The sequence below is a fragment of the Mizuhopecten yessoensis genome, unplaced genomic scaffold (assembly GCF_002113885.1).
Source record: "Mizuhopecten yessoensis strain PY_sf001 unplaced genomic scaffold, ASM211388v2 scaffold3091, whole genome shotgun sequence".
In the NCBI taxonomy this organism is placed as follows: domain Eukaryota; kingdom Metazoa; phylum Mollusca; class Bivalvia; order Pectinida; family Pectinidae; genus Mizuhopecten; species Mizuhopecten yessoensis.
Genome location: NW_018404871.1, coordinates 763,184 through 780,092, shown reverse-complemented (window position 1 = coordinate 780,092; position 16,909 = coordinate 763,184). Strand labels below are relative to the sequence as shown.

The window sequence follows — 16,909 nt, the reverse complement described above, 5'->3', positions numbered from 1 at the left end:
TAGAGGGTAGCTGAATGGCAATGTGTATTTGATCTTATATTTAGAGGGTAGCTGAATGGCAATGTGTACTTGATCTTATATTATTGGGTAGCTGAATGGCAATGTGTATTTANCAATCTTGTGTAAGTTAATGTATATATAAGTAATAAACTTAGAGGGACACTGAATGGCAATCTTGTGTAATTTAGTGGTTGTACAAGTAATAAACTTAGAAGACACATGAATGACAATCTCATATAAGTTAATGAATACTAATAACTTAACTTTGAGTGTAGCTAAATGGCAAAATCAAGTACATTTTAAATTTAGGGGGTAGCTGAATAGTTATCTCTTATACGATTATTATAATTATATTAAGAATACAGTAAATGTATAAAAAAAAAAATATATAAATCCACATTGTGATACATGTACATGTATTACCTGAACAATTACATGAGATATATACGACGGCTTAGTAAATAAAACAGTGACTGATAAACGTAGAGGGTAGCTGAATGGCAATGTGTATTTGATCTTATATTTAGAGGGTAGCTGAATGGCAATGTGTATTTGACCTTAGAGGATAGCTGAGTGGCAATCTCAATACCATATTATTGTTATTTGAGTACATTTAATGAACTTTGTATTATTTTCCCCAGGTAAATAGACACCGGGAACATTTATTGAACTACATCATTTTTCTGAGAATCACACCATTTTTGCCAAATTGGTTCATCAACATTACTGCACCAGTCATCAATGTGTCCCTTTTACCGTTCTTCTTCGGAACATTTTTTGGTAAGTTCGGCTGTGTATTTCTAAGGAATACCATGAAAAAAAGGAACTATGTAACTCTCCACATACGTTGAAGCAAATGTTTTGACTACATATTGTATTCTAATACAATACTGATTTTAGTCAGACATGAGGAATTCCGGCTTTGCGTATTACAGAGTTATCTTCTCTTGGGAGCAGGTATTGATTGTTACGTCACTTGTTTGAGAGGGTAACGCCATCAATTTTTGAGAAAACGACGTAATTTTCTCGCACAAACCAATGACGTAACAATCAATACCTCCTCCCAAGAGAAGATAACTCTGCAATACGCAAAGACGGAATAGACCATTTGAAAGTGTTGTATCATGTCAGAATGTATACTGATTAGTAGAGGGTTTAAATACTGCCAACAGCCTGTGAACAGGACTTTAATAAATTTCAATCATTTAGTTATATTAATTATGATTTCTCATTTTCTGGCAAGCATTGATAATCCTTTATTGAACAGTTGAAGAGGCCACTAGGCTGAAAATACTGTATTTCAAAGTAGATTAACCAGCCAACCATGATACTTGAAAGTCCTTGGTTTTCTAAATTCTGTACCTATTTCTGCATTAGTGCATATATATGTATCGATGGGTTCTGTAAGATTATTGCATGAAAACTATTCTGAGCAAGTATTTCAATATCAGTCAAGTACATTTCATGCATTCACAGCTGTGGGAAATAATATCCTTTTTCATATATTTTTTTAACCCTTTCACCCCTATGTAATGTTACTAAACTCTACCATTCATGTATCTGGGCGAGTCCATTATGGTCTACAGTGGTGAAAGGGTTATATACAATGCATGTAAAAACTTAATCTTGTGTGTTGTTTCTCTGTAGGAGTGATACCTCCATCCTTTTTGGCAATCCAGGCAGGGACAACGTTACAACAACTGTCATCGTCGGGGGATGCAGTTTCCTGGACATCTCTCATCGTTCTCTCCATCTTTGCCTGTTTATCTCTCCTTCCTGTCTTCCTCAAGAACAAACTCAAGGCCAAGTTTGATTGATAATTACTGAAACTTAGACCTCTTTGTATTTATGATATATAATGATGCATCTTTGTACAATATCTTAACCTTACATGGACATTTTATCTACTGGCTACACATATTCTATGGATAAAGGAGAAATTGGAAATGAGCCCTAAGGACTAGGCCCTCTAGGTGTATCATTGTTTTTATGGGTCATTATTCTTTAAAAGCGTCAGAAATAACCATTTTTTCTTGACTTTTACATTTTTCAACTAGCTCATGTTCTTTTTTAGTCTCCAATGCAAAGTTTGATTAGTACGGTAGAATTTCTTGATTTTATCAGAACCTGAAAAAACACATTCCATATCCTTATAACTTCTAACAAAATTGACTGCTCATAAATCCGCTTATCTACTTTATATAAGTTATTTCAACCTATAAATCTTATCATTGAATGATGTGGACAAAAACTGACTGTATTTAATGCATTATATTGGTATGTGATTGGTGTACAATATGTACAATGAAAGATTTGATGAACCTTAAACATTTTAAATTATGGCTGAAACAGGGATCACTCTTCCACAGTGGGTACATGTTTCTCTTGTCTTGTGTTTTATTTCGTATCACTGAAATTTAAATAATTATAGATTCACTCCATCATCAACTCTTTGAAATATAAAATGCAATTACTTGCAATGATTTTGCACTTCAGTTGCATGCAGTCCAGTCTAATTAGCTATTTCGGTGCCAATGACCACATTTCCTTGGCAACAGCATAGATACATCACCTTGTATACCTTTCTGGGAAGAAAATTTGTGACAGATTTATGTAAATGGCGTCTTGATTGATGAAAACAACAACAACAATTAAATATTGAGTCATAGTCTCAGGTACTCCAACAATGTTAGAGGTTTTACACGGCGAAAAACTTTTGACAGGCGCCGCGTAAGAGGTCGCAGTCGGCAAAATCATATCCGATTGGAAAAAGGCCGACCAGCGCCCTCTCATGTTATGGGAGTAAGTCTCAGGGTTATGGGGAAATCACAATTATTGGTGGAGGGGAACTACTTGAGAATAGCATTACTACGACCATCAGGAGAATCTAAACATTTTTGACCCAATATTTTTGCCGAGTACCGTCAAAGGCTTGAGGAAATTAGTGTTATTTCAACCATTATACAAGAGACTGTAATTATAATTTCATGCTTGCTCACTTCTGGTTTAAATAAAATATATAAAGGTAAATGACTCTATTAAAAAATCTTTCATAGTTGTAGAGGGATTAATGTTTACACGACAGAAAAAGTCTGGACTGTGTCCTTAAGGATAGTTTACTGGCATCATTTAACTTTTTATAAGGTCTGACTAAACTTTTAGAGATTAAAAATACTGATTTTTTTACAGTGGATATAAGCCTATGAACCTATGTTACGCTTCATCATCTATCATCAGCATTTTTCTTTTAATAACTTTGTAATAAAACATGGCCTGTAGCTTGTTTGGTAAATGGCAGCCAATTTTGTACATAAAATTTACCTGACACATTAAAAAGAAATGTGTTAAAATCTGCAAACAACCTCTTACCAAGTATTAGGCCTAGAGTCATTACAGTAACACAGTAGCTTGATAAGGGCTTTCAGATTCGTCCAAAAAATTACGATATAGTTGACCTACCTTCAAGTTCACGAAGGTAAAATGTGTTCCATTGATTTCTCGTGAACTGTGAGACTTTGTGTCATTCAATTTTTTCAAATTTCTTAAACGGCGAAAACCTGTATGATCATCATAGCTTCTTGATTGGCAGAGACTGTCCATTTTAGCATAAAATGTATGTTGCCGAATATCTTAACAGGTGAGAAATACACCTGATTTTTTTCCAAATCTATGATAAATTTTCATAAAGCTAGTTTAAGTGTGAAGTACTTCAATACATTGTACAATATATATATATAGTACTTAAATACATTGTACAATATATATATATGCTTTTGAAATTAATCAATTTTTTCTGTTTGAATTTTTTCAAGATTACATAATTTTGAATTAAAGGTTGTAATGTTTTGAACAATTATGCATATTTAATGTTTGTCAACATTTGTTTAACCATCATGATTATATATTCATTCTGCGGTTGAAATGATGTTTCCATTAACTCTTTCACCCCTATGTAACTTAAATCAACTCTACCATGCATTGATCTGGATAAGTCCATTATGGTCTATAGTGGTGAAAGGGTTGAAGAAGCTGGGTGGTTGTTGAGTAGGCATGCATCAAGGGTTTAAATTGTCTCTAATCCTTTATTTAATAAATGAGGGAAATTACAGGTCTTAACACTTCTGGTTGGGATTTTTTAAAAGAAAATTTTCCACATTTGGATTTCCTTTTCTCTGAATGCTCTTTCAACTTTTGAAATCTGTCGATTTAGTAAAGATTGTGTTTTTAATGACAAGTTGTGTTTTATCACTGAAATGTATTTCATTTTTAGAATGTTCAAAAAATGGCCCACAGATTAAAAATAAAAATTGCTCAATTCTTAAAATAATTCTCCGTCCTTTATGTTGGTCTAGTGTTTCACACACAGAATAAGGCTGTATTTTATTGTGGTATACAAATTCAACAAATAATTCTGTGTCAAGAATATGCTATCATTTGTTTGGTAGTGTCACATTCATAGTGTGATACTATCTAGCTGATAAAACCCTCAAGGCCCTGGAACCCACACCATGCATCCAACCAGAGAAAACATTTCTGAGATGAAAAAATATTTCTGGTCCATTTTGATCTGATTTGTCATAAAATCATTTTCTTTTGTGTTCTCTTTTAATATTTGATGCAATATTTAATATGTAACTTATCATATCAGTTTTTATATCATTAGAGTTGTTTCTCAATTTGTTTTTTTCACTTTCTGGAAATTTTACGAGTTGATATTAAAGGCAACATTTTGGCACAAAGTTGGAAACAAGACCCTTTATACTCTCTAGAGCGTAGGTGAGCATACCCCTCTAGATTATCGAGTATGTGATTAGCAGGGATCAAGCTAACAGGGGGATCTTCCTTACGACTGATTTCAAGGAATGTCACAAAATGTTGTCATTATCATTATTCTTTATTGGGTTCCAACGTTCATCCATTTTCTGTCAATATAAAGAATTACTTGTGTGTGATGTTTATCGTTTCTGTTGGTCATTTGCTGAGTCCGATAACCCTTTCATCCCTATGTAACTTAAATAAACTCTACCATGCATTGATCTGGATTAGTCCATTATGGTCTACAGTGGTGAAAGGGTTATTATATATACAATAGCCCTATGGAATGATATTATCGCAATTATTTTTTTCAGAATTATTTCCTGACCTTTTTTTAATAGAATGTATTAAAATTGTACTGTTTTACAGATATAAAGTAATTTTTTTATAAACAGCAATTGTCATCATTTCAATAGTGTGTTAATAGTAATTTGTATTTTAGTAAGACAAACATACCTCTAGTAATTATTAGCGCCATTCTAATGACGTCAGGTTTGATAACAAGCCTGTGCGCCATTTTGAGTGGCATTCTCAACGCAATTTCAACGTTTTCTGCTATTTTCTGGTATGATTGCTTATAAAAATATCATAACTGGTATATATATATATAAATACTTAAGTCTGTGTACCAAACATTTACCATAACAACCACTTATTCTACCGTCGCCTCATATGAATCTGAACAAAATATCGTTGCCTTTGAATGCAGCGAATAGAAGATACCGTTATGATTGGTCAATACTAAAAAGTGATATTTTCACACTGAAAATATCACTTTTGATATTTGTCACAGTGTGAATCAAGTTGATAGAATCCATATTTCACTGGCAAAAGTAATAAAATATTTTTGACAATATGAAAATTTTGTGAAAAAATATATCTTTTTAATTAGAATATAAATTTGGATTATGGTATACAATCTTCAGAATTTTCATTTGAGTACCTTTATATTTTTTTTTGTTTGAAAAATGCCTTTAATGAAATTGTAAAGAAATAGAAAATGAAACTTGACTTTTAAGCCATTCTTTCTGGGCAAGTAATTGTAGGATTTTTTTTCTTTTTTAATTCCAGACATATTTTAGAACTGCCTAATCCCCATAATGTATTTATTCAAATGTAAGAGGATATATCAACCAATTGCTAAACATGTTTCATTTTTGTGTAAAATATTTCCTCATATATAACTTGAAATAATGTCTTTTTGTGTCTAGTTGGAGGAAGAGAATATATATAAAGAAGGTGAGCGAGTGAGAAAAGAAATGCTGCTGATTTTTTTTTGTCCAAAAATTTAAATTATTTCATAAAACTTTTTTCAAATCTCTTATAAATCACATTTTCTTTGATGCAACATGTAAAGAGATTCAATAAAAAAACTGTTTAGAACCTTGTGTGAATTTGATACAAATTATTTTCTAACACAGATCCGCGTGTGATAAATTTCTCTTAACCTTTGACCCAGATAAATATCTTTAGGATGGAAAATCCGTTATTAATTATCAACTGTAGATCTTACGACACAAACTTTCCTGGCACTAGGAACTACCGGGTAGATTAAATATTTATTCAGAATGGGCACGATTGATTTTTGGGACACTAGTAGAACACTAAGGCCCCTTTCACTTATCTGGTTCAACCAGTGGAAACGGTTCAACCTGAAAGAAAACGACAGGCGCAGATCTGAACCGAGGCTGACCTCAGGAATATTTGGCATGTGTAGATTGAGGGGTCCAGATGGCCTGACCAAAACTAAAATGCTGACTATTGCTAGTTTGCATTATTTCTTTCTAAAACAATGTCAATCCAGATGCCGATTTTAAGATACGTTATATAATTTAGTGGAATCGTGAAAGAAGGACAAATTATTCTTGATATATTGTTATTTAGTCTACAAAACTGCATTTTTTAGCTCTGCCAATAGTTCGGCCCAAGTGCGTTTGTTTATCATGGAATATTTCTGCGCCACCTGAACCGTTTCAACCGGGATACGCTAATGTTACTCAGGTTATCACTTTTGAATGCTGGATTGAGTCAGGTTATAGAAAATTCGTAATTCAGGAGAATTTTTATTCCTGTACATTGTCATGAAATAAATTGTCATTAATGAAATATCGCAGTTGACTTAATGACTTTTTGTGTGAATGTTTTCAGACTAATTCAGCAATATTAAAAGCTTATCGGAAATATGTATGTGATGTGATGTAATATTTACTGTGTTGCAGGTAAAAAATTGCTTCACAAAACTTGAAGGATCTGCTACAAAACTTTTCAAGTTTACTTTAGACAAAGAAATTTTGAAAATCATACATCTTGTAAGTAAACATGTTTGTGTCAAAGGTTTCGGGAAATGGGGGTACCCCCGGTAATTGTATTATTTTGCATCAAATTCATTATTGAAAAAAATGTATATTATGACCATTGTCAATACACTTTTCATTACATTAGGCTGTATAAAATTGTTCTTAGTCTATAATTATAAATATTACTCGCATATTGACTTTAAGAATTCATAAACCATTAGTTGTATATAATATAAACTTAATTTATTTTACAACAATTATGAAACAAGTTATTTCAACTTATATTAATCACTTTTGTTGGCCCGGATGTTAGCGCATGGGGGGGTTTTAGTGTTGGAGGAAACCGGAGTGCCCGGAGAAAACCAACGTGGTCGGGCAGGTGACCCCAACCTTTTCAAGTCCGATCGGGGAATCGAACCCCGGCCGCCTTGGTGAAAGGCAAGTGCGCTATCCACTGCACCACCCAACCAATATTAGTTGTATCAGGAAGGTACTAGTGGAAAGCCTTTCCCGATGGAGAATTTGTATTTTGTATAAGGGGTATTGGCATATTTGTAGGTGTTGTTTATACATGTATCATATTGGACCAAGTCTGGGAGGAAGTTTGGTGGATTTTTTTTTTTTTTTAAATATCCCAGAATTTAATCGGAGCTATTTCTGTATCCTCTCAGTATTCGATATCTCTAAATTTTTCTGTAACTTGAAACTTAAACAGTTCAACCTTGTCGTACTGTAACCAAGCAAAATACTTGGTAATAATTAAGTTATTGAAGTTAGGGGGGTATACTGGAATCACCGTCTGTCGTCTGCAGTAACTTGTCCGGAAAAACTCCATCCTAACTAACAGGCAGTTTTTATTCAAACTTCACTTGAAAGATCAGTATATTACGAAGTTGTGCACAGTCATTTTAATTTTAGATTTCAACACTCTTTTTAAGGGAGTAACAGTCCTTTATGCGAAATAATTTGTCTGGAAAACTCTGTCTTAACTAACAGACAGATTTAAGATCACAAAATGATGTATAAACTACAAGCATCTGCGTATAAGTTATCCTCCAGATGACCATTCTAGTTGTATAATAAAGTAAAGGAACTGTCAAAGGGAAGAAAAAGATTGATTTAAAAAAAGTAGACAAGTGAGGTGACGAATGAAATGGCATTATACATGTATCAACAGTTTACTGTATAAGCTACTTGGTAGTACACAGTATTGCTGGGCAAACAACAAAAACTGCACAAAATATTACATGGACCGTTTCGAAACAAACATAATAACCATACTCAACCATATATATGCACCACGTGTGCTTAGTGAATTTGGAATGTTAGAAGAACCGATCAAAATTCTCAAAAAAATAGCCAAAATGGACACATTTTTTAAGAAGGTAAATTATGGTGAAGGGATGGAAAACTCAGAATAGAGAAAGGATAGGGGGTGCTGATGAGGGATGGGACTCTCCAATCAGAAAAGAGGAATGGGGGTACTTATTACACTGAGTACAGGCAGCACAATTCTCATTATTAGACAGAAAAAATACAATTAAATCTCTTGTGCCTTTTTGCTGTTCTTTTATTGACTATAAGTGTTGTACAACATGTATAAAAAAAAATCTCCTTTTAAAATCGCATACATGATATGTACCTTTAAACATTTCATATGTAGTTAGTAAGCTACAGCGCACAGAAGATGCTTATTTAAGTCTTTTGGGCATCCTCAAATCACGAGGGGTTATGCTTTGATACGTACACTGCAGCCCTGGAATATGTCCTGACAATATTGAAGGCTCTGTATACATGTAGACTACCATAGTTTGGTCATTGGGTTTACATCAAAAGCACTGTGAGACAGTGTTGTGTTAAAATTTACCTATTTTTAAGTTGGGCGTGGCTCGTCTGTTCTTTTCAAAGGACAGGTATATATCGGCCTAGGGAATGGTCAGGTTTTTAACCCAATACCAATCAATTAGCAAACCATGTGCCTTCGATATTGTCATGACATATTCCAAGGATGCAGAGAACGTATGCGAGTGTAACCTCGTGAATTTTGAGGATGATCTCCACTCTCCAGTGGGATGTAAAACTTAATAAATACAACCAAATTTAACCATCATTTATGTACACATATAGACAGTGGTCCTTGTTATCCAGATGGTTTTCTTAAATATATATATATAACTCATTCACCCCTACATATCTAAACTGGACTTGCCCGGTCATTGATTTGGTAAGGTTCAAATGTGACTTCAGGGGTGAATGAGTTACAAGTTTTATTGACAAATATCTTTTTTTTAAATAAATAGATGAAAGTGGTTTACATTGAAAACGTATATCTTAACTTGATGCAGTGACAGTGATTTTAACAGGTGTTCTAGAAGCCAGTTTTGACAAAAGTATTACACATTATTCAGTTATTTTCAGAGTGCTTAACTCATTCACCCCTGAAGACACATTTGAACTCTTCCAATTCAAAGGATGGAATAGTTCATTATGAAATTTCAGGGGTGAATGAGTAAACCCTTTCACCACTGTAGAACATAATGGACTCATCCATATCAATGCATGGTAGAGTCTACTCAAGTTACATAGGGGTGGAAGGGTTAAAAGTACATGTCCTTGTATCTTTTTACTGTAGAATTCACTTGAACACTTGCTGTACAATAATGTGCATGTAACATTTTATTATTGATATTTATTTCTTGTCTTATATAACTTATTAAAAGGACTGACACAATCTGAATGTAGTGTTGTGTTATTGTTTTCACATATTTCCAAATATTGTTGAATAAAAACCAACTAGCAATGTCAATAATTGCACACAATTAAACAAGCACATTACAATGGTGGATTTAAAAATTTCATATTACTCGACTTGACCAAATGTAATCGATTCAACTTTGTCATCAAGTATAAATAAAGACTACAATTATTATTATTATTTAGGGTTTTCACTCATCACAGCACTTTTTACTAAACTATTTCTGAAAAAAATAACGACTTTTTCACAAGTCATGTGCAAATTCTGCTTAAGTATTTAAAAAAATTCAATAGAAATGTACACAATATGTCTGGTGAAATAGTGATTTCATTTGATTATAATGTTAATAAATAAAAATATATTCAGTATTGCAAAACTTGATTTTAATTGAATGATAAATTTATTCTCTTCACGGGTGAAGGAGACCCTCCACCCCAAACACGCACACACACCTAAAATTATAAACGCACCAGGTATGTTCTAATGTCTAAATTATTATGTTACACCAACAAAAAACACAAAAACCTGTTTTGTACATCATATTATCTATAGTGATAACTGTGTTCTGTAACCTCTGTCAGTTACTTTGTCAAGGTAATTTAGAAGTCCCGCAATCGGATACAAGGCATACCAGGCACAAAAAAGTCACAAAGCCTTGATTTCCATAGAAAGTATATCACATAGTGATGGGCAATCGGTTAAAAATCATAATCGATAATTGGTTTGTAATCGGAAGTAGTAAAACCAATTGATGATCGATTGCATTATCGGTTTATAGTTTTTTGGGACTGAATACCCAAATAAAGTGAGAAAACTGCTATTACATCAATAGACACGAGCCGTTCACTTTAAATAAGGTTTTGCTCTGTATTAAAGAATGGCTATCAATGCAAGCAACTTTTATGCATTTTTATCAATCATATAGTATAAGTCATAAAAATATGTATATGACTACATGACTCGATACATTCTTCACATGGAAGACATTTAAATATTTTGATTTCAATGATAAACAGATTATATCGATTATGGAATTTTTAATCGATAATCGGAATCGGAAAGGGCAAGCCAATCGATTTTTAATTACTGTATAATCGATCATCAACCCATCACTATTTCACAACAAGACTAATCAAATCTAAGGATGATGTCAAGATGAACTTGTTATTACTTTAGTTATCAAATGAACTAAAAAAAAAGTCGGAAATACAAATCATCTGTTTATGGCATGTTTCACTCATCTCATTCGCCCCTGAATTTCATAATGAACTATTCCAACATTTGAATTGGAAGAGTCCAAATGTGTCTTTGGGGGGTGAATGAGTTAAAATCATGTGTTCCTCCTACATGTAAGAAGTGAAAGTCACTGTATAATATATAATTGAAAAAGTTATCAAAATTAATTTTACTTCATTGTTTTAAACATGTCTGTTATAAAATAAATAAAAGTTTACCATTGTTGGAAACATCCTTAAGTGTCACCAACAGAAGACATAACTTAACCCTTTCACCACTGTAGACCATAATGGAGTCTGCTCGAGTTACCTAGGGGTGAATGGGTTAAAAGTGACTTAACATTTGGGACAGATATTTTAGTTTTAGAGTCCTAATCAAAATTATGAAAATGATGTTTAGGTGATGTTTATGAAAAAATCCTACAAAAATCACTGACAAGATTCATGGTCCCTTCCAGCATCCAGCTGATGCTAGGTAATTAATGACTACATTGTTTTTTTTATAACAAAAACAAACATGTCTCTCAACCCTGTAATTTATAATTTTAAGACAGCTTTTCTGGGTTTCACATACGCTATAACATTAAATTACCATATTTAACATGTAAAGCGACAGTTTTGCAGACCAGATGGGCCTGGCTATATTAGTCCCTAGAAATAGTGACCGTTTCTCTATTCAGAAAAAAATTGTTTAAAATGTTTCATACAAATGACCTTATTGCCAGTTAAATGTGTAATGTATGGGTTTACTTTTAAAATAGATGCTGAGATTTGATATCTGGAAATTTAACACCACATTAAGTTCATAGTAACCATCTCAACAAGCCCCTAGTGACCATTGGAATTACAAGCCCCTGGTGACCAGTGGTATTACAAAACCTCAGAAAGACCTTACTGTCTAAAGATAGAACAAGATCTCAACAAGCCCCTAGTGGCCAGTGGTATTACAAGCCCCTGGTGACCAGTGGTATTACAAAACCTCAGAAAGACCTTACTGTCTAATGAAAGAACAAGATCTCAACAAGCCCCTAGTGGCCAGTGGAATTACAAGCCCCTGGTGACCAGTGGGATTACAAAACCTCAGAAAGCCCTTACTGTCTAAAGATAGAACAAGATCTCAACAAGCCCCTAGTGGCCAGTGGAATTACAAGCCCCTGGTGACCAGTGGTATTACAAAACCTCAGAAAGCCCTTACTGTCTAATGAAAGAACAATATCTCAACAAGCCCCTAGTGGCCAGTGGTATTACAAAACCTCAGGTGACCAGTGCTATTACAAAACCTCAGAAAGCCCTTACTGTCTAAAGATAGAACAAGATCTCAACAAGCCCCTAGTGGCCAGTGGAATTACAAAACCTCAGGTGACCAGTGGTATTACAAAACCTCAGAAAGCCCTTCCTGTCTAATGAAAGAACAAGATCTCAACAAGCCCCTAGTGGCCAGTGGAATTACAAGCCCCTGGTGACCAGTGGTATTACAAAACCTCAGAAAGCCCTTACTGTCTAATGAAAGAACAAGATCTCAACAAGACCCTAGTGGCCAGTGGAATTACAGCGGAACAATTTACAAGACATCAAGTCTCTTGTGACCAGTGGGCATACAATATCACATCAAGCCTCTAGTGACCTTTGATGGTCAGTGGATTTACAAAAACTACCAAAAATTCTGTACTGACCAGTGGACTTACAATACTTAAAACACAATTATATATATATATACCAGAGTCAATTGATGACACTTTCTGTGAAAGGCGAATGCCATTTTCCCACTGCACAGATGTTCGAATATATACTCTATTCTAGTAAATATCCATTTTTTTAACTGTTATTCAAACAAATAGGGGTGAGACAAGTAACATTTTCATCCTTCAGCAGGTTTAGAATCATTGCTAGCAATAGGGAACTCCCTCTTCGTCCTGGTGACTTCAATTGTTCCAAGGTTCAAACCGTTACTCGCAAAGTTCTCAGGACTTGTGTCAAATTTGTGAGTAACTTTCAGGTTAGAATGCGTCTGCTTTAATTCTTCAATGGTATCCTGACTGGCTTTAATTGCCTCCGTTCCTTTCTGATACGAAGTAATGATTCCAACCGGATCATTCGAAGCCATCGCTTTCTCTGTTGAAACCCTGGCGTCATCCATGTCTGATTTTATGGCGGCACATTTTTCAATCTTGGTTTCCAGCTGCTTTTTTTCTTCGCTGTAAGTCTGATTTACCTTGTCTGTAAGCTCCTTCTGTAATTTATCCAGACGTTCGTCAAACTCTGTTCTCAGGTTCCGGGTTGTTTCCAGGAGATGTCCTTTTCTGTTTGACAGTAGTCGCAGTCTGCGTCCATAATCGTTGATCAGTGCTTCAATGTCCCTGGCTATTGTAGCTGCCGAACTGTCTATACCACCGAACGCACTCATAGTTTCTGAAAAACTTTCCGAAACTGGTGTTGCTGTAGCTTCAGTGTCACCATTGCCGTCAGTTTCTACATAAGTCGCAGAGGTTCCTGTTTCTACACCAGATGGCTCGGTTGTGTTTTCAGTCTCTCCACCAGATGGCTCTGTCGTGTTATCAGTCACCCCACCAGATGGCTCTGTCGTGTTTTCAGTCTCTCCACCAGATGGCTCTGTCGTGTTTTCAGTCTCTCCACTTTGAGATGGCTCATCTGTGTCTCCAGAACTCTGCTGAGAACCAGAATCATTTCCTCTTCTCTTGTTCTTTCTTCCTCTTGGCATTGTGGTCTAAATTATCCTTGATGATCTGTAAAAACAAAACAGAATTTGTACAAATCAACCTAACAATTTATACATATTAATCACAACAAGACAAGTTATGAATTATAAGATTTGAACAGAATTATATACTTCTACTTCTGAATGGTACTGACCAACTTCAACAATTTGAAGATAAAATGTCAGACGAGGAGTGAAACATGGAAAGAGATTGTTTTTAAAAGATACGAGATGGTCTAATTTGCGTTTGAAAAGTGACGGTAGAGGGCTGATTTGAATAATTCCGTTGTGGGGCTCGAAATAATGTCAGGTGGGAGTTTATTCCACTCGGGTATAGTTTGAGGGAAGAATGATGCCTTTCTGGTCTGGGATTTTGAGTAGGGAATTTGAGCTTCTCTACGTCTATCTGCTAGAAGGCGCAGCTTTAGGTGGTCCAGCATTTCTGTCACACTGGAGGTACGATGGTTGTACCTGTGCTTATTGAGCACATAGAGCGCTGCCCTTCACTGGATGATTTCCAACTTGTCAATATTTGTTTGGGTGTGAGGGTCCTATACTGTACAGGCATACTCAAGTGATGGTCGAACTACTGATTTGTATGCCTGTACTTTGGCGCATGTTGAGCCAATTTTAAGATTTCATCTTAAAAAGCCTAGCGTAGAATTTGTTTTTGGGCAGATAGTATTTATATGTGAATCCCATTTAAGGTCAGATTATAGTGTTACACCCAGATACTTGGCCTGACTAAGATGTTCCAGTATGTGTCCATGTAAAGTATAATTATGGACTATTGGAGTTTTGTTTTTAGTCACCGACAATACATTGCATTTGTTTGGGTGGAAGATCATTTTCCATGTATTTTCCCAGAGCGCTAGTTTGTCAAGATCTTTTTGAAGTGTTTCAGCATCACTGTTAGACTTGATAACTAGATATGCAATAGTGTCGTCTGCAAGTAAATGGATTGTAGCATTTAGACCCACAGGGATATCATTCACAAAGTAAAGAAATAAACTGGGTCCCAAAACTGACCCCTGGGGTACCCCGGAATGGACATCGACAAAATCAGACTTCTCCCCTTCAACTACTACTGTCTGAGTACTAGTTCTACCGGTCAGGAAACTCTCGATCCAGTTTGAGACATTTCCACGTATACCATAATGTTTTAGTTTATGGTTTAGGAGAGAATGACTGACCTTGTCGAAAGCCTTAGCAAAGTCCATTATGACGATATCTGTTTTGCGTCCCTCATTAAGATTCTTTGAGATGTCATCCACAAATTCAAGAAGTTGGGTTTCGCATGATCTTGATTTGCGAAAACCATGTTGGACGGATACAATATGTTATGGGTATTGGCATGGGTCATGATAGTTGAGACCACAATGTGTTCCATAATTTTGCTACAGATACAGGTCAGAGATATGGGCCTGTAGTTTTCTGGGTGAAATTTTGGACCCTTTTTATAAGCAAGTGATACATTTGCAGATTTCCAGTCTGAAGGCACTATGCCTGTTTCCAGAGACTGATTAGATATTAGGGTTAAAATCGGGGCTATTTCTGTTGCAAGCTCTTTAAGTACTCTGGGTTAGATGTCATCAGGGCCCCGAGGCCTTGTATGGATTTAGGCCTTGGAGCAGTTTTTAGACGCACTTTTCATGTATAGAAATTTCAGGCATGGCAGGGTATTTATCGTGAGTAGGCATGTTGGATCTAGTGCGAAACTGCTGGTCGGTAAAGATTTCAGGAGGAGTAAAAACAGATTGAAATTGTGCGTTTAGCACCTGGGCCTTGGTGGTAGGGTCATAAACAAGTTTTATATAGCACTGTCTGTACTTAATTAATTGTAGCATCTTGTTATTTGTACTTCAATACGCAGATATTACTGTCAGTGTTAAGTAATGGTAAATCGAAAGTATGGCAACGCTTTGTTCTTTTATATTGTTCAAGGTAACATATGACTAACTTATATATATATATCTCAACTATAAAATCATGTGAACAACTAACTCCCACTTCTCCAAGGATAATATAAGCAGGGCTAAGCAACGCTAACTCTTAAATTTTAGATTGTACATGCAATTTTGTTATATATATGATCATGGCTTACCCAGAGACATGAAAATATACCACTTCGTCAAAGCACGTCCTTGCAGGTCTTTTGTTGTTTATGAAATTTAACATTAAAACCGATCGCTGGTTCATATATCCGGTACTGTTGACGGGAGAAAACTCTTATTCAATGTGTATTTTTAAGGGAGATAACCCATGTTTTCTTAAACGATTTCAGTACCTTTTATCTTATACCGTCATCTATCAAGAAGATGGTGGTCTGGTCTGCTCTGACATGTCTTGTTTTTTAACATCAGTCGTTTTTGTCGGATGTAAAGGAAAATACTAGTATGATATTTTGTAACTTATTTTACAGCATTATATCATATATGCTGTTTTTCTGTATTTCCTTTTTGTTTTTCTTTCTTGCTGTTATTTAAAAAAAAAAACAAAAAACGTAGGAGTATTGCAATTTTATAGATGTTGAAAAGCTGTATACGGGTCATGCTATTTCTATGTGTGAATACAGTCTACTTCAAAATATATATGTATCTACATTGACATACCAATTTAACATAACACTTTCTATGTGTTGTGATTTATGCCAAAATAGGCGAGGATCCATATTTGGCTGTAATGTTATCTGTTTTGCGGAAAGAAATTGAATATTATATTTTCGTTTTATGTGTTTGTATAATGCCGGAATTAACTTTCTATTATTTCTCACGAATGCAAAGCATTCAGTAAATACTTCACGCACGCACCTCTGAAATTTTCATCGGGGAAATTCCTCATGCTCAAAATTAAAAACACACATAAAATATGTGTAGATAGCACATAAGAAAAATCGACACTTCAATATAGCATATTTTGATTTTGTTCGTTAGATCAAATTATTAGATCTTAGAATGTAGGAAAAAATAAATGTAAGGGTCCAAAATCGTGTGTGTCTCTACAGAATAGAGAGAGTTTGCAAGTGTGCATACGTGAAAACTGTAAAAGAATTCCTCTTGTTCACGAAAACTATTCAAACGATGAGTTGAAT

General features: G+C 34.8%; 2 protein-coding genes across 5 annotated transcripts in view; one reads left to right on the top strand and one right to left on the bottom strand.

Annotated features, from left to right (window-relative positions):
* Window positions 1-5,435, top strand: part of LOC110446977 (transmembrane protein 41B-like) — a 21,484-nt gene extending 16,049 nt beyond the window's left edge. For all 3 annotated transcript variants that reach the window (XM_021492337.1, XM_021492336.1, XM_021492335.1), the window contains exons 6-8: window positions 642-780; window positions 1,648-2,675; window positions 2,814-5,435. In XM_021492337.1, coding sequence (XP_021348012.1) covers window positions 642-780; window positions 1,648-1,817 — 309 coding nt within the window. In that variant the 3' untranslated portion in view covers window positions 1,818-2,675; window positions 2,814-5,435. The remainder of the gene's footprint in view (window positions 1-641; window positions 781-1,647; window positions 2,676-2,813) is intronic.
* A 6,796-nt stretch (window positions 5,436-12,231) lies between these two features.
* Window positions 12,232-16,012, bottom strand: LOC110446975. 2 transcript variants are annotated; one of them, XR_002462530.1, is made up of 3 exons: window positions 15,923-16,012; window positions 12,457-13,846; window positions 12,232-12,382 (listed from the first exon to the last, which is right to left on the bottom strand). XR_002462530.1 is itself a non-coding variant. In XM_021492333.1 (2 exons), the coding sequence occupies exon 2, from the start codon at window positions 13,819-13,821 to the stop codon at window positions 12,961-12,963; it is 861 nt and encodes a 286-aa protein (XP_021348008.1). In that variant the 5' UTR covers window positions 13,822-13,846; window positions 15,923-16,012; the 3' UTR covers window positions 12,232-12,960. The 2 variants fall into 2 exon arrangements, 1 of the variants encoding a protein (XP_021348008.1); XM_021492333.1 differs by having other exon boundaries at window positions 12,232-13,846.
* Window positions 16,013-16,909: the final 897 nt, after the last annotated feature.